This window comes from Felis catus, chromosome B4 (assembly GCF_018350175.1).
Source record: "Felis catus isolate Fca126 chromosome B4, F.catus_Fca126_mat1.0, whole genome shotgun sequence".
Lineage (NCBI taxonomy): Eukaryota > Metazoa > Chordata > Mammalia > Carnivora > Felidae > Felis > Felis catus.
In genome coordinates, this window is record NC_058374.1 from 78,531,029 (window position 1) to 78,547,577 (window position 16,549).

General features: G+C 57.5%; 2 protein-coding genes and 1 long non-coding RNA gene across 5 annotated transcripts; 2 read left to right on the plus strand and 1 right to left on the minus strand.

Moving 5' to 3' along the window:
- The first annotated feature begins 262 nt into the window (after positions 1-262).
- On the plus strand, positions 263-6,443 carry ATG101 (autophagy related 101). Of its 3 annotated transcripts, none has more exons than XM_003988728.4 (4): positions 263-281; positions 544-666; positions 3,712-4,039; positions 5,736-6,443. In XM_003988728.4, the coding sequence occupies exons 3-4, from the start codon at positions 3,788-3,790 to the stop codon at positions 6,138-6,140; spliced, it is 657 nt and encodes a 218-aa protein (XP_003988777.1). In that variant the 5' UTR covers positions 263-281; positions 544-666; positions 3,712-3,787; the 3' UTR covers positions 6,141-6,443. The 3 variants fall into 3 exon arrangements, with proteins under 3 accessions (XP_003988777.1, XP_044917773.1, XP_044917772.1); XM_045061838.1 differs by having other exon boundaries at positions 3,763-4,039; XM_045061837.1 differs by lacking the exons at positions 263-281; positions 544-666 and adding an exon at positions 2,321-2,343.
- Positions 6,444-7,084: 641 nt separating this feature from the next.
- SMIM41 (small integral membrane protein 41) lies at positions 7,085-12,148 on the plus strand. Its single transcript, XM_045061839.1, has 2 exons — positions 7,085-8,790; positions 11,640-12,148. Exon 1 carries the CDS (start codon positions 8,231-8,233, stop codon positions 8,648-8,650), a length of 420 nt encoding a protein of 139 aa, XP_044917774.1. The 5' UTR covers positions 7,085-8,230; the 3' UTR covers positions 8,651-8,790; positions 11,640-12,148.
- Positions 10,781-16,053, minus strand: LOC102901009. Its single transcript, XR_002159750.3, has 4 exons — positions 15,590-16,053; positions 14,013-14,131; positions 13,440-13,903; positions 10,781-11,292 (listed from the first exon to the last, which is right to left on the minus strand). It is a non-coding gene; the product is annotated as an uncharacterized LOC102901009 (long non-coding RNA).
- Positions 16,054-16,549: the final 496 nt, after the last annotated feature.

The window sequence follows — 16,549 nt, forward strand, 5'->3', positions numbered from 1 at the left end:
AAAAAAGTAGCATGTTTCTGCGGAGCAGTATGTGGCTCCTGTGTCCGCCGGCGTGACTGTAAGGCGGACCGAGCGGCTGCGCTGGCTGCGGGGCCCGTCCGGACGGGAGTTCGCGCCCCCGCCGGAGGCCGATGGAGCCGGTGGAACCCGCCCCGCTGGGAGGGGGGGGGGGGGAGCCGAGGCGCGAACTTCCGCCGCCGGCGCCGCCTCCTGCCGCGGTGGTCTGGCGCCCGCGGCTAGGGAACCGAACCGTCGTGGGCTCTCGGACGCGGGCTCCGGAGGTGGGGGACCGTTTTAACCGTCTGCCCCCTTCCCGGGTGCAAGCGCGGGAACTCCCCAGGCCGGCGGGAGGGACGGCGCGCCTCGAACTCCAGAGCGCGGCCGGGGTGGGCGCGGGGCGCCGCCCCCGGGACCTCAGGAGGCAGCTCCTCCCCGGACCCTGGACCTTGGAGTAGTGGCGGTGGGAGAAACGGGACCCGGGAGGAGGGTCCTTCCTGCGACCCGCCAGAGTGTCTTGACACCGAGCCTTGTTTTTGCTTTTAGTCCATTCCTAGCGCTCAGCCGCAGGCGCGGAGGTCGGAGCGCACCTGCGGAGCGGGCGCCTGCGCGTGGGGAGGAGGAAGGGCATGGGCAGAGCCTGAGTCACCCGCGCTCCAGCCTGTACACGTAAGTGGGCATGGGGGTGCCCAGGGCTCCAGCATGGCCCAGTGCTCTGCAGACCTGGACCTGGAGGGGGACCAGAGGGAGGCGACTTCTCGCGCCCTGCTCTGGAGGGCTCGCTGCTCACCGGAGGCGGGGGTGAGGGGAAGGGGACAGACAGGCTCATCACAGACCAGAGGTGGCTTGCTGTGGGAAGGAGGCTGGAGTTGGTCAGAACTGGCCTCCTGCAGGAGTGTTTCCTACAACAGTGCTTAGAATGAGGGAAGAGCCTGGGCGTGGGGCAAAAGAAAAAAGTGGCCTGTTTTTTTTTTTTTTTTTTAAGTTTTAAAAAATGCTTGTTTATTTTTGAGAGAGAGAACGAACGAACACAAGGGGGGTGGGGAGGGGCAGAGAGAGAGGGAAACACAGAACGCGAAGCAGGCTCCAGGCTCTGGGCTGTCAGTACAGAGCCGGATGTGGGGCTCAAACCCACCAGTGCGAGATCATGACCTGAGCCGAAGTCCCACGCTCAACTGACTGAGCCGCCCAGGTGCTCCAGTGGCCTGTTTGGAGGTTTGTGGGAGACGCAAGAGGGGGAAGTGGCGGAAGAAGGGGGAGCTGGACCAGAACTGGGAGTATGAATGGAAGGGCGTGAATAGAGGGCAGAAATGAACGGGAGAACCCCCCTCCTCCTGAGTGTAGAAGCCAATTCAGTAGCCCTGGGAAGGACCTGGAGCTCCTGGGTCAGGGTGAATCGAGCAGTTACTTTGTAAGTACTTTCTGAGTACTGAGTTTCCAGTTTCGAGTATGATCCGGTCCCTGCCGTCCAGGAAAGGTCTAGTGGGAGAGACGAGACTGTATAACATCTCGTGAAGAGATGCCTGCTAGGACAGGTAGACCCGGGCTGATAGCCGAGTGAGAGGCAGAACCAGCTTGATCTCTGAGCTGTCCACAGACTGCCTCGTGTTCACTGCTGAGCACTGCTGTATTATGGGGATTGAGACAAATACACTTAGAAGAGAGCTGCCAGATAAGATGTCATGTCCAGCTGGCATGTTATGGGGACTGGGGACCCTTAACCTGTGGTTGGGGTAAGGGGTGATGAAGGAGTCGCTTCCAGGTATCAGAAAGGCACATTAGTGGAAAAGGGGTGAGACTTACTCTGTGTGGCTCCTGACATCCAGACTATGACCGGTGGTTAGGGCTGCCTGGCTGGCTCAGTCAGTAGAGCACATGACTCTTGATCTCAGGGTTGTGAGTCTGAGGCCCGGGTTGGGTGTAAAGATTACTTAAAACCAAAACAAAAAACACTGTGGCCAGTGGTTTGAAGCAGTAAGGGGCAGATCCTTTCTGTAGAAGGGACAACTGGGTAGAGCTGTCTGAAGATGGAATGGTCTGCTGTGAGGGGTGGCCGAGCTCCCTGTCAGGAGAGGTGTGTTAAGCCGAACCCGCAGGAGGGAACTTGACACTTCCTTCTCCTTCAGGGCTCCTGTTCAGTTACTTCCCAAGGTCTGGTTCTCCAGTCTGTTCTTCCCTTTCCAGTCTGTCCCCCGCTGCTGTATTGTAGCGTGTGTCCTCTCTCAGCGGAAATGATATTATAACGAATTATAGTGGCTAACACTTAACTGTTTACTCCTTGGCAGGTACTGCCTTAAGTGCTTTACAGATGCTAACTCATCCAGTCCCTGAGACAGTCCTTGCGAGGTAGCTTTTATTAATAGCCCCTTTATATAGATTTGGGAAACTGAGGCACAGTGGGGTTAAGCAGCTTGCCTGAGATCATGCGGTGAGCAGGTGGCACGGCTGGGGTTCCAACCTGGGCTGTCTGGCATTGTTCTTAACCACTGTTCTACTGCGTTTTACGTATACAATTTTATTTGATCCTCACAAGAATCCAAATTGACGGATAAAACACCCTCAGAGAGGTTGAGTGATTTGCGTAAGACCACAGGGCAAGGTAGAGGAGAGCTGGGGTCCAAACCAGGACTGGTAGACATGAAAACTCCCACACTTTGCACTTCACTCCCCCACATCCTATTGTGCTGCCCTTGTAACCGTCCCTACTGTTGTGGCCTCTAACTGGACTTCTTGCCCAGCCTTTCTGCTTTAAATCTGAGAGTTTCTACTTCAGAGTCTGTGGATGGCTCTGGAACTAGGGGAGATTTGGGGTGTGTGTGTGTGTGTGTGTGTGTGTGTGTGTGTGTGTGAGAGAGAGAGAGAGTCAGGTGTGAAAGCCCAGTCTTCATAGTTTTTACTGCTCTCTCAGAGCAGTTTCTGACCACAAAATAGTTCAGAGCCATCCTTTGGTTTTTATCCAGAGTTAAGTTCCTAAATTTTTTTTTTTTTTTTTTTTTTTTTTTTTTTACATTTTATTTATTTTTGAGAGAGAGACAGAGAGCACAAGTGGGGGAGAGGCACAGAGACAGGGAGACACAGAATCCGAAGCAGGCTCCAGGCACCGAGCTGTTCAGCACAGAGCCCGACGCGGGGCTCGAACTCACAAACCGTGAGATCATGACCTGAGCCGAAGCCGGACGCTCAACTGACTAAGCCACCCAGGGGCCCCAGAGTTAACTTTCTGATGCACAGATTTGACCTTGGCACAGTGATGCATCGACTCTTCACTGCCCTCAGCACCATCCAGATGCCTTAACCTGGTCGTTCAAGGTCCCAGGCAGTCAGACTTCAATCTCTCTCTTCTTTTTACTCCCACCTTGTACTCTTGCCACTCAGGTAATATTTACCTGCCTTTCTCTCTCACATTCCTGTGGCCTGTCAAGGGCAGGGGCTGTTCTTGCCTTTGAACGGCCAGTGCCTGACACCTGTCGCACAGTGAACATTTGCCGTAAACTGCGCTGAACGCTGTACCGAAGTCAAGCCTTGGCTGGTTGTTTGGACTGTGACTTGGAGGCTCCCTCCCTTTCTGATCCCAAGAGTCTTTCTGATGGTATGTGTCATTGAAATGCAGAGGAGGGCCACGTAGGCGGAGGCTGGCTGGGCCAGAAAGGACGTGACAGGTGACATGCAGGTCATCGAGAAGGTGTCCGCTTTCTGACCTGGCTGCTCTTGCAGGGTGGCCCCTGGCTGGGGTGAAGCTCCCCCGTCTTTATTCTTGTCCCCCAGCGCGGTGTGGGCTGCCGGCTGCAGGATGAACTGTCGCTCGGAGGTGCTGGAGGTGTCGGTGGAAGGGCGGCAGGTGGAGGAGGCCATGCTGGCCGTGCTGCACACCGTGCTCCTGCACCGCAGCACGGGCAAGTTCCACTACAAGAAGGAGGGCACCTACTCCATCGGCACCGTGGGCACCCAGGATGTGGACTGTGACTTCATCGACTTCACCTACGTGCGCGTCTCCTCTGAGGAGCTGGACCGTGCCCTGCGCAAGGTTGTCGGGGAATTCAAGGTAGGGGTGTGGCCCGGGGGGTGGCAGGTGGACCTCGAACGCCCCTCCACCCTGGCTTGCTGTTGGACCCTTCCCGGGTGTTCACGTCAGCTTCTTCCAGGTTCTAAGGGATGGGCGTGTTCGGCGCTCCTTGTGGGGAGGATGGCTTTGGGCGAGGGCAGGGAGTGACGGCAGGGAGGCGTCAGGTCCCACGGGGTGATCGCTGCCCGCATGGTCTTGACCTTCTATCTGACTGTCCGGCTCTCCCTGCAGACGCCTTTTCTTGCTTGTACTTTTCCCTTCAGCAGTCTGGGCCTTTCCTATGCGAAGTTCCCTGGGAGGGAGGGTTGCTGGGCTCGGGTGGGGCGCCCCGGGCCTGTGGTTGTATGTGCCTTGTGTAGGCGTGGAGAAAGGTGGGAGGGCACATCAGGCTGTCAACGGTGGGAATGGGGATGTGATTTTTTTTAGGTTTTAAAGTAAGAGGGAATTTTTTTAAGGTGCCGTCTCTGAGGTCAGCGGACGAGGGTTGTCTGTCTGACTTCCAGTCCACAAATGTTTGGAGGGTCCCTACACTGTGCCAGGCACCATGGCCTATGCTCATGGCGGGAGGCCACAGTGTCTCCCCACCCTCACTCCCCAGCCCCTCTGAGACCAGAAAGGGCAAATTCATGAGTTTCCCCGTCCCTCGTCAAGGGAGGCAGTGGTCGTCACTGTCCTCCAGATGCCTCTAAGAGACACGTGGAACGTAATGGTTAAGAGCATGGATTCTGGAGCCAGGCTCTGCCACCCAACGAGCGTGTGACCTTGGGCAGGTGACTCCGCTTCTCTCGCCCTTGGTTCCCTTGTATGTAAAATTGGAACGACAATCGTACCTGCTTCACGGGGCATACGCACTATGAGGATTAAGTGAATCGAATGTGTCAAGTGGGTGAACCAGCCTGGCACCCCAGTAAGCATCGTAGAAGTGTTAGCCCTTAACGACTACCAGTCAAAGTCACGTGACCTCGATGTGTCCACAAAGGAGAGAATTGTTCCTTGATAGACGGTTCAGGACTTGAGGGAAGCATCCTTACCCTCCGAGTTGGCCCTAAAATTCAGATGGAAGGGTGCTTCAGGGTCCCACCTGCCTTAGGAGTGTGGGGCCACCACAGCCCCTAGAGGTAGGGGATAGGCAGAATTATTGGATGAAATGGTCTCATTTGCTTCTCAGAAGAGAAAAGGGAGAAGCTGGGTCTGGTATGTCCTTCCCTTCCCCCTTGTGTTTGTTTCTTTTTTTTTTTTTAAGTTTATTTATTTTGGGAGAGACAGAGACAGTGTGAATGGGGGAGGGGCAGAGACAGAGGGAGAGAGAGAGAATCCCTAGCAAGCTCCGAGCTGCCAGCACAGAGCCTGGTGCGGGGCTCGAACTCATGAAACCATGAGATCATGACCTGAGCCGAAATCAAGAGTCAGACGTGCAACCAACTAAGCCACCCAGGTGCCCCTCCCGCTTTTCTTTAGCGTCAGATTTTGTTAATTTGCTTGGAGCACTCAAGTTTAGGCTGGCAGGTCGCTGTGTCATTTCACACGAGTCCTTTACCCTCTGTGGGTCTCATTCCCCGCCCTCCCTGAAGGACTAATAAAGCTAGGAGAGCCTAATTCCCTGGGGTGTAGGAAGCACACAGTGAGAGCTCCTCCAAGGTCTTGGCCTGCTCATCCGTTCCCCCTCCTTCCCCAGGATGCACTGCGCAACTCTGGGGGTGATGGGCTGGGGCAGATGTCCCTGGAGTTCTACCAGAAGAAGAAGTCTCGCTGGCCTTTCTCAGACGAATGCATCCCCTGGGAGGTGTGGACGGTCAAGGTGCACGTGGTAGCTCTGGCCACAGAGCAGGAGCGGCAGATCTGCCGGGAGAAGGTGGGTGAGAAGCTCTGTGAGAAGATCATCAACATCGTGGAGGTGATGAACCGGCACGAGTACCTGCCCAAGATGCCCACGCAGTCGGAGGTGGACAACGTGTTCGACACAGGCTTGCGGGACGTGCAGCCCTACCTCTACAAGATTTCCTTCCAGATCACTGATGCCCTGGGCACCTCGGTCACCACGACCATGCGCAGACTCATCAAAGACACCCTTGCCCTCTAGGCCTTACTGGGGCCGTGGGCTCTCCTTGATGGCTCGCAGACCTTGGCTTCTGGGGATCGTACCGTTGGCCCCTTGGGGCTCGGGAACCTGCCCCAGGTCCTTGATGAGACTTGGAATGGCCACCCCTGGCTTCCTTGTTTTGTGGTTGCCAGTCTCTGGTCATTCTTTTAACCTTGGCTGATGGTCAAGTCTGGCCTTCACTGTCTCTCCACACCCCTGGTGGGGGTTCCCCTTCCTTCTCTGCTGTATGGAAGAGCCATCGCTAGGATGGTGAATAAAGTTGAGAATGTGAGTTCAGGTTGAGCCATCTCTCCCTTGGCTTGTGTTCGGCCCGGAAACATTCACACTTTCTGACAGACCTATGAGGATACAGGTGTGTGTTGAGGGTGTTATTCCAGTGTGATGGGGGGATGGGATTAAAACTGACCAATTTTGTACTTTGTGGGACATTCATGTAAGCAGGTGTTAACCACTCAGGTGTCACCATGTCAGTCCTATGAATGATGACACAGATCAGGATCTGTTGCTTTTGGATAGGACTGTGCCGTTTCTTCTCCCTCCTTAAGGAAGCGGTGATAGCCCTGCCCTTTATATTATCTGGTCTTATTTCATGATTGCCTCAAAAAGTACCTTTTCTGTCTTGATAGAGCACGTACAGGTCCCCATGTGCATCAGAAAGCTCATCTGATTTGGGGTTTCTTTCCCTGGAGAGAGATGGGCCAGCTTGAGGCAGGTGTCTGAGAGGTGTTCCAGGTCGGGCTGGCCCTGGCTGGTTGTTAGGACGCTGCTTTGTTAACACGCTCATTTCTACATCAGCATACTCAAGATCGGTGAACTCCTTATTGTGTACTTTTTACTGATTTAGTCTATATTTTACAATGCTTTTTGGTTGTATATGGGCGCTTCTGCTAGGCCAAATGGGGTGGGTGGGTGGGGGTCTTGCCCCTGGAGCCGGTAGATAGGATGGCCAGGAAGCGTTCACCACATTTTTCTCATGCCAAGTCACCTTAGCCCTGTGATATTTCACAACAGATCTAGTACGGTCTTGCCCTTGATCTCCGGAGCATTGGGAGAATTCAGGAGGTTCTTGGGGCTTTGGAGATGGGGAAGGCCATTTCCTAGCAAGTCCTTGATGGTGTGTAATCCCCACCTGGCCCTACTGCAACCCTCGAGACCTTGTTTTCCTCCTAGCTGGCCGTTAGCTAATCCCTCCTGAGGGGTTGGTTGACTGATAGAGCTGTTTGTTGGCCGTGACTTTGTTTTTAAAAAGCATAGCGTTGCTGTCTTTCAGGAGACCTGAGCAGAAGGGTCTTGACTCCATCCTGGCTTTTTGAGACTTTCTACTTGTCTGCAGCCAGACTCTGAGACTCTGCTCCACACTGCCCACCCCCGCTCCAGGTTGGCTGTGGGCCACCCAGCTGGCAGTGAACTCCCCTTGGTGGACAGAACAGTAACATTTCCATTCCTTTTGGCATTATAATTTCCTGTATGTAGGGGACTGATTTCCTCAAGGTCAGGGCAGGAGCCCTGGTGACTCAAATATGCTTTCTCATTGGTTGGTAACTCCTTGATCTCTGGGACCTGAGCAAAAGAATGGGGGTAGGACTTGAAGCCCCCCCCCCCCCCCCCACGCTTCCCTGCTTGCTGTCAGCCCAAGGAGGCACTGGCCTGCTTGTCCAGCTCCGAGAGGCTCCCAGAAGCGATGATGGAAGAGTAAGGATACACATCCCTCAGGTCTTGGAGGCTGCTCATTTGCCTCCTGTTCAAGTGGCCCCCTGGGCCACCTAGCAGTATTGAGCTTTGGCCCAAGGACAGCCAGGAATGCTTGCTTGTCTTGTGTCCTGCTTAGTGTGGTGGCACCCCAGCCAGCACCTGGGGTGGGGTCTGGAAGGACTTTTCAGGGTTCTGAGGGAGGTGCTATCTTGACTTCCTTTGTCAAGGGAGAGAGGGAAAGCCTTGCAGACCGACTCCTGGGTTTGGTTGAATGCATGGGCCGGATTCCCACGCGTGGGTGTAGAGGCCCTTGGGACGAGAAGAAACAACCCCGGGCCCTGGGAGTCTGGGCCATAGTCCACACTGGAGGATATTGAATGCTCAGCGCCCGAGGGGGCCTACAGCGCCTAGGATCCGCCCCTCGGGGACCTCCCCTACGCAGCCCAGCGAGGCCCGCCTGCTGGCTTGGGCTCTCGCACTTCTGGCCCTTCCGCGCACATCTGGGCAGCCGGCGAGTTAGCATGAACGGCTCTGGGACGGGCGCCTCGGCCCCAGCCACTTGGCTGAGCTCCTGCTGCAACCAGTCCGGGGTGCTGCCCGAGCCCCCCGAGGGGCCGCCCGTTGTGCAGGCGGCGGTGCTGGGCGTGCTGTCACTGCTCGTGCTCTGCGGGGTCTTGTTCCTGGGCGGTGGCCTCCTCCTGCGTGCGGAGGGCCTGACGGCGATGGTGCTCCGCGAGCGGCGCGCGTCCCGCGAGGCCGAGTCCAGCAGCGCCGGCCGAGGCGACGACAACTCCTAGGCACCCATGCGCTCGAGGGCGGGGGTCGCGGCCTCCGGGGCGGCCCACACGACTCGGCCCTGCTGCGGAGAGGGGTGGGGGTGGGAGGGCTCGGTGCCCTCCCCACCCTCCCCACCCGCCGCGAGCCTGGCGCTGCGCAGGTGAGAGTGCTGGGGGCAGAGTTGGGGGGCAGCTCTTCAGGGACTCTGCCTGGGCTCTGCATGTCCCCGGGGTGGGGCCTGCAGGCACCCCAAGTGTGCTAGGACCTGAGGGAAGAGGCTGCCACCCTCTCTTCTCCCGATCTGGTGTCTCTCCAGTGGCGCCTCACCCATGTCCTTTTTCTAGAAGAGCGGGTCACCCTGCGTGAGGGGGAGGCGGGGCGGATCAGAGGGGCCTCAGTGTGCTTTGGAGCTCTTCTACCCTGCACGCACCCCCCCCTCCTCCCCCGCCATTGCTCAGCCCCACCGGAACTGAGGCCCAACTCAGGGGTGCCCTAGCACTGCCCATGCTGCTGGGAGGCTGAGGAGAGACACGGTCACGGAAACTCGGACAACCCAGGCCTTTGCTGCCTCCTCCTCCTCTCCTTCCTGAAGCCTTGTCCCCAGAAGGGGGTTTGAGTAAGATTCCTCGCTATGGCCCCCCTCTTGAGGCAGGGATGGGAGTGTGGGTCCTGTTTTATGGCAGAGCCAGGGGCCTGGAGGTCTCTGGGGGATGGGGAGGTATGGCCGGGGTCTCCCCTCTCCCAGTCCCTTTTCTGGTTGTTGGGGCGCAGAGGTGGCCCTGAGCAAGGAGCTTTGTGGTATGTGTGGGGAAGGTGGTGGATGGCAAGATTCCTGACAGCCGGGGGGCCTCATGAGCACGTTGCTGCAGGAAGCTGGGGCTGAGGATTCCCAGCTGTGGAGGCTCCATCTGGCTCTCCCAAGGACAAGAACCATCTGGAAGGAAGGGCCTGGGTGGCCTAAAGACAAGGTGATTCCAGGCCAAGGCCACCTGGGACACAGCCCCAGGAGTTGGGCAGGGAAGCCTTCACTGTCTCTCTCCTCTTCTCAGTGTTGTACCCACGGGCCCCTGGGAGGTTTCTGTGGGTATGGCTGTTCTTTGGGGGTGTCTCGGACCTGTAGCTTGTCACGGGCAGAGGCAGGGTCCTAGCTGCCTTCTGAGAAGACAGTCGGTGCACGTGAGGAGAGCCTGGTGAGGGGAAGGTGACAGCATGGGCAGCGTGTGGCTGAGCAGCTGTGAAGCTGACGACGTGTGATCTGTGACAGAGCAGCCCAGGGTTTAGCGCTAATCCCAGGCAGTTGTGCCACGCTGGCCTCGCTGAGCTGTGGACTTCTCACCTCAGGGACACCACTGCCACCCCCTTGGAGGGAGAGGGCTGGCCAGGGCAGTGCGGGGTGTGTGTGTGTGTGTGTGTGTGTGTGTGTGTGTCTGCTCTGGCACAAGAGCAGCAGGCTGGGCCTGGGGGACACCTCCCACCTCCCACCTCCCTTTGCTGTGTCCCGGACGGGGGGTGAGAATGCCCTCTTTTTATTGTATCCAGGTTCCTTCACCCCCCCTTGCCCGATCACATCCTGCTGTTTTTCTCCCCTTCCTGTGCCCTGTGCTCGCCCCTCCTTCCCTAGCTGGGATTGTAGAATTCCCGCGCGTGCTGTGAACCCTGTATTTTACAAACGGGGCTGCTCGGAGAGAAGAGAGTGACGCGCTCAAGTGAACGACAGAGCTGGAACTGACCGCCGGGGGCTCCCGATTCCGAGCTTAGGGGTTGGGGGCGGCATCCCTGAGTGAGAAGGCCCATCCCTGGGTTATTCCTCTTGCCCTGTCCTCCTTCATTTCCCACCACTGTTTGAGATGCTGGTGCAGAATAGGACCTCTGCCTGTGAAGGAATGAACCTTCATTTGGCATATGGCTTCTGGGACCGGAACCCAAAACCCCCACGTTACTGCCTCTCTCCTGACCCTTCTTCCCCAGTGGCCTTGTTAGACAGCCTTTCATTGCTGGGGACAGCCTTCCAGGAACCCGCAGCTGCTCCCCAGCCAGCTGGGCTCAGCTTTCCCGGCCTGAATCTGAGGGTGGGGTGGGCTCAGAGAGTCAACTGGAATATGTATCTATGGAGAACAATCCAAATGGGCAGAGCAGAGGGATCAGAGGTGAGGGCCGTGACTTTTGGACTGGCATTTGGATTCAAGTCTGGGTGGTGGTAGGGGTGTACTGAGAGATCCAGTGGAGGGAAGGGCTGTGCCTCCAGTGTCATGTGTCTGCTGGAGGGGGCAAGCCAAGGGGGTAGGCAAAGGCTTTATATGTTTATTTAATGTTTACTTATTTTTGAGAAGGAGACACAGTGCGAGCGGGGGAGGGGTAGAGAGAGAGGGAGACACAATCTGAAGCCGGCCCCGGGCTCTGTGCTGACAGCTCCGAGCCGGATACGGGGCTCGAACTCGAGAGCCGCGAGATCATGACCTGAGCTGAAGTCGGATGCTCAATGGACTGAGCCACCCAGCTGCCCTGGCAAAGGCTTTCTTCACCCAACTTCCTGCCTTTGCTGTCTGTTCAATTCAGTGCTTGGAGAGCCAGAGTGTGGGATGTGCCGGGGACTTTGATGTTCTTGGGGGAAGATACTGAGATGTTTCCTATGGAACTCTGACCCTGGCCAAGGCTGTCAAGGCTGGGGAGGAAAAAGATTTAGAAAACTGGGGAATGAGTGCCACCGTCGCCCCCATCTGTCAGGCTCCAACTTGGAGTGACAGGTGGGGGGAGTGGGTGTGGGCTGAGTGCCATGGAGTGAGGCTGGGCATCTGGACCCCCCCAGCAGGCTCCATTAGCCTGCACTGTCCCTGAGGGAAAGGCTGGGGCCACAGATGGGTGATCTTCCCTCACCCTTCCTGCCGCCTGTGAGTCTGACCCTGAGTTGGAAAGAGCTGTCGGGTTTTTCCGGTCCGTGTCGGGTTTTCCTCCCCTTCCATGCGGTACAACTCCCTTTCCAGCGAAGGTGGGGGTCGCTCTCTGTTACAGATCCCTGAGCCTTGCGTGGTCTGTTGGTCTGTCTCCCAGAGAGCTCCACTGCCAGCCTGCCATGCTGGGGAGCTCCCGCTCCTTTGAGCCGTGAGTGTTGTGGACAGTAGCCCGGGAGAGACCTGGATTGGGGTGAGGCCTCCACCGGGATCCTCGCATTCAACCCGGCCTCCGATGTGCTCCACTCAGCCTCCTGCAGTCCGCCTGGGAGCGGCTCCCGGAATGACCAAATCCCCTGAGCATCCACCGCGCGTCCAGGACACTGAAGCAGACATATACCCTGCATACTCCATGCAGCCAATGCCGGCTGTGCCTCCTGACTTCCAGGCCTCCGAGGACATGAGTGCAGTCCCTGTCCCATCTCTGATACAGGGCTGCTGTGGTCTGACAGGCCGGTGACCTGTCCCTGCTGAGGGCTGTGGTCACTGTCACCCATTCAGAGATCTTGGGTGCCCCAGCAATGCCCTGTCACTTCCTGTGGCTTGTTATTAAACACGTTGGTCATGCAAGTTTGGCATATACAGTCTGTGTTTCCAGCTCCAGACTCTTGGTATTTGTGGTACCCTGCTCCCACCCTCCCTGCAGTTTGAACATTTTCTGGCTGATGCTGAAAGAGCAGCTCCAGCCGTGGCCCCTCTGCCCGGGTCTCTCCTCAGTGGTGGCTATTCCCTGTCAACACCCTGATCCAAATCTAAGGGTGGGTAGGAGGTGCGGCCAGGTGGCCACTCTCGTGCCAGCACTCGACTGCCCCCCTGTGGCCAGTGTGGGCAAGAACACCACTTCCTTCAACCGTTGAACTGGGGTCTAATCACACACAGGCCAGCGTTAACCTGAGGTGCTTTGAAATGAGAGGGGGTTTTGTGAGCGTGTGCACTGAATTCTAGATGGTAAAACCGTCCTGAACCTCGGTCTCTCCATCTATAACGTGGGGGCAGCAATGTCATGGTGAGGATCCAACAGGTAATGTGCTTGTCTATAGATGAAAGGTTTTCTGCATGGTAATTATCATGTGATATTACTTCCTGCTCCCCGAACCTGACCGTCCCCAGAGAAGAGGTGTAGAACCACCCACCCGGTTCCTGGGAACACTTCATTTATTCATCTTTTCCCATGAGTATTCACTGAGTGACTGCTCTGTGCCAGGCATGCTCACGAAACTGAAGTTAAAAGAGACAATAAGAAGTGGCCAGTGTCAACGGAGCCAAGAGCAGAGAGTAACCTGCTCATAGAGAAGGTGGTGTGCAGAATGGACACGTATGGGGCGAAGAAGGCGAAGGAACATTCTGCACAGAGGCGCAGAGAGGCGTGGGGCTGGGGGTACCCTAGGAGCAGGGTGTGAAGGGAGATGAGACCAGAGGCGAGGCGGCTGAAGAGGAGTGGAATTTACCCTGGGGGTGGTGAGGTATCCAGAGGGCTTCAGGCTGCCGGGTGACACGGTGAGCTCTGGACCTCAGGGGGTCGTGACAGAAGTTTGTGTGTTGGGGGAGGGGGGAGCAGGCTGGACAGCAAGGAGGCTGTGATCAAAACCCGGCAAAGCAATAGTGGCCTGGACCAGGAGCGGAAAGCAAGGGCACAGATCCAAGCAGTATTGGGGGCCCAGGCTTTGGTCACTAGTTGGATGTGAGGGACGCGGGATCTGGGTCCTGCTGTGAAGTCCTGGGCCATTGGAGATGCCTGCCACCGACTGAGGTGACATGTTATCAGCTGGTCTGCCATTTACTGGAAACCCAAATGATACCTGGCTTGAGCAGAGGGAATTTATTGGCCCATGTAACTGAAAAGCCCAGGGGTAGCTCTCACCTCAGGCCTGCTGTGACTCAGGTCTCAGTCAGTGTTGGTTCCTCCTCCTTCCGTGGCTTGGTCTGCTCACTGCTGTCAGCCTCTGGCAGGGTGGTCTGGTGTTAAGAGCGAGGACTTGGAATCACACAGCTGGATGTGAACTCTGGCACCTCATTCGCCAGCCGTGTGATCCGTGCAAGGGGCTCAATCCCTCGGCGGCTAGAGCGGGGAGAGGCAGGGCCTCGCTTGTGCGTTTTTGGGATGGATGAGATTCACGCATGCAGGGTGCCTGGCAGGGAGCAAATGCACAGTCCGTGTGCCTGTTATTAGTCCCAGCCTCTGTGTAAGGCAGGATGTTGGCTTTATTCTCAGGTTCAAATCTATCAGGAAAGAGGGGGGGGTCATCTCCCAGGTCAGCCAGGCCGAACCCCTGGAGCAGCTGAGACCGGGCCTGTTTGACTCTGTGCTCGCCCTGAATCGCTGTGCTGCAAGGAGAGAATGTTCGAGGCCTCAGTCCCATGCTCTACTCACAGTGTATGTGTGTGGGGTGTCTTGACAAACCACAGGGCCCAAAGGAAGGGGATGTCTCCTCACCAGATCTAGGCCTGTTTCAGTCCTGGGGTGAACAGATGCGGGGTGGCCATAAACCAACCTGTGGCTGCTGCAGAGGGGACCGCGGATGCGTCCAGTTCCGGTGCATTCTGGACGCGATGCTGCTAGAGACAGAAAGTGGAGCTGTGGGAACGGGTCAGCTTTGGGGGAGTGGTTGGGGCAAGATGGGAGGAGACTTGGCATGCCACCCCGCAGGACGCCACTTAAAGGCAAGACAGAAGAGGGGCCCGTCAAGGAGGCAGAGGAGGAGATCCCGGGGAGGTGGGTGGGAAACCAGGGAAACTGCTATCTTGGCAGTCAGGGAAGGAAAGACTTCGGAACCGAGTGGGTGGCCAGGAGCGTCCACGTCCCAGCAGTTCTGGTGTCCTGGGAGGGGGCCTCGGCCTGAGACCTTGCAGGGAGAGAGTGGGGAGGGCTTCTTGCTAGGCCGTGTGGCCAGCCTGAGCCACCCGGCCACTACCCTCAACCTCGGGGGGGAAAAAGGAGCCCCCGTCCAGAAGAAAGTGGAAACGGTGGACCCACGGTCGGGAGAAGGTTGGGTTTATTTTTTGTAGCACCCTTCCCGGTACCGTGTGAATGCTTACCACACGCTCATCGTACCCAGGTGAAATAAAGCAACACAGAATGAACACTCACAAAGGCACCTCATCCTACTCTGCGGCTACTGAGCCGCCCTTCCAAGGCGCAGCAGGCACACCGGTGAGAGTCCCGCATCCTGCCACCGCCGGGTGACCCAGGGTGACTCCGCCTCTGAGACCCCTTCAGATGCTGCTGTGCTTTCTATTCCTTCAGCCTGCTCATTCGCACATTTTCACGATGGTCCTTTGACCTCTCCCTTTCTAGGCCCTCCCTGTGGCACAGCCCCGGCCGGCCCCCACGTCCCTCCTCTCCAGTTTGGAGTCCATGTGCGTTACCTCAGTCCTGCTCCTGCCCATCTCCTGACTTCACTCTTCCCACGCAGCCCTCCTGCTAGAGCCTCAGCCCTGGATGGATGCAACTCTCTGTTCTTTGAACTCGCACCTGGCCGCTGCATGCCTCCAAAGAACATCGCAGCCCCGGGCAGACTGGAGGCACCAAGAGTGCCCCCCCGCCCCCCACCACAGTGGACCCTTGCCACGCCTGGCCCTCCCTCCCTGCGGCTGGCTCTGTCTCCCAGCTGAAATTCGGCAAGACTTCCCCACTCTCAAGCCCTGCCCTCCCTCTTCCCCCCTGCGCGCTGCTCTCTGCTCCGACGTCCTCCCCGCCTGCTTCTCACAGAACAGAGGCGCCAGCAGACAACGCCCTCTGCCTCCGCTTCTGTCCCCAGATCTGCAGCGCGCCTCCTGGGAACCAGGGGCTTTCCTGTGGCCCGTCCCCGTGCTGAGGATGTGCTCCTGCCGCGGCGCACCCCTCCCCCTCCTCCGGCTCAGTGCCCTCTGCTGCTCCACTCGTTTCTTTAATGCTCCTTCAGTGGCTTCTTCTCCACTGACTCTGGCTTCCAAACACACTCAGGTTTCTTCCAGCTTAAAATAGCCCTCCTCCTCACCCAGTGCTCCTCCAGTTACTACCCCGCGTCTCACTTCATCTTTGTAGCCAGACTTTTCCAAAGAGTGGCCCGCACTTGCGCCCACGTGTGCGCCCTTCGCTCCTCTCCAGCCTGGCCTCTGTCCGAGCTGGCGGCAGGAGATCCAAGCCCTGGGGGGATGCGGTGTGTGTGTGGGTGGGGGGGTTGGTGGTTGAGGCCGCCTGGTAGTTCTTATCTCAGCGGCCCACCTGGCCACTTGCAGGGGACTGCTGCCCCCTCCCTCCCCTCCCCCACGCCAGCTTCTGCAGGAAGCTCGGGGCCTTGGAGAGAGGAGGCTGTGACTCTGGGCTCCCCCTGGGTCCATCACTTAGTAATGGAAATCCTCTCTCTCACCGGTAAAATTGGATAATGCTAACACCCACTGAGGGAAGCTGCCAGACGATGTGGTCCAGAGTGTGGGGGCGCCAGCCTGGGTGGAACCTGGGCCCCCCAGTTCCCGGCTGCGTGCCCCTGGGGGAGTCTTGCTTTACCCCTGCCCCGGCTCACCTCTCTGGCAGGTCCCTGTGCCAGCCCCTCCTCCTGCCCCTCCCAGGCCTGCGTGCTCAGTTCCTCAGGACTCTGTCCTTGGCCTTCCCCTTCCCCTGCCCTCTCGCCTGGGGTGCTCCCCCCACCTTCTGGAGCTGAAATCGCCACCTCCCTGCCACGGCTCTGAAATGTCAGCTGCCTCCGTTGTCATGGGGCTCGGCGTTCTCCTGCCGCGTGTCTCTGTTTCCTAATTTCTTTCTTCTTAAAAAAATACCAGTCAGGTTGGATTAGAGGGCCCACACTAATCCAGCATGACCTCATTTTAATTTAATTATGTCTGCACTGACCCTGTTTCCTAATAAGTTCCCATTCTGAGGTGCTAGGGGTTAGGACTCCAACATGTCTTTTGGTGGCGGGGCGGGGTTGGGGGGGTCACAACTCAACTGGTAACAGTTGGTAATAAGTGCTAGGAGAACAAAAGAGGGAGGGT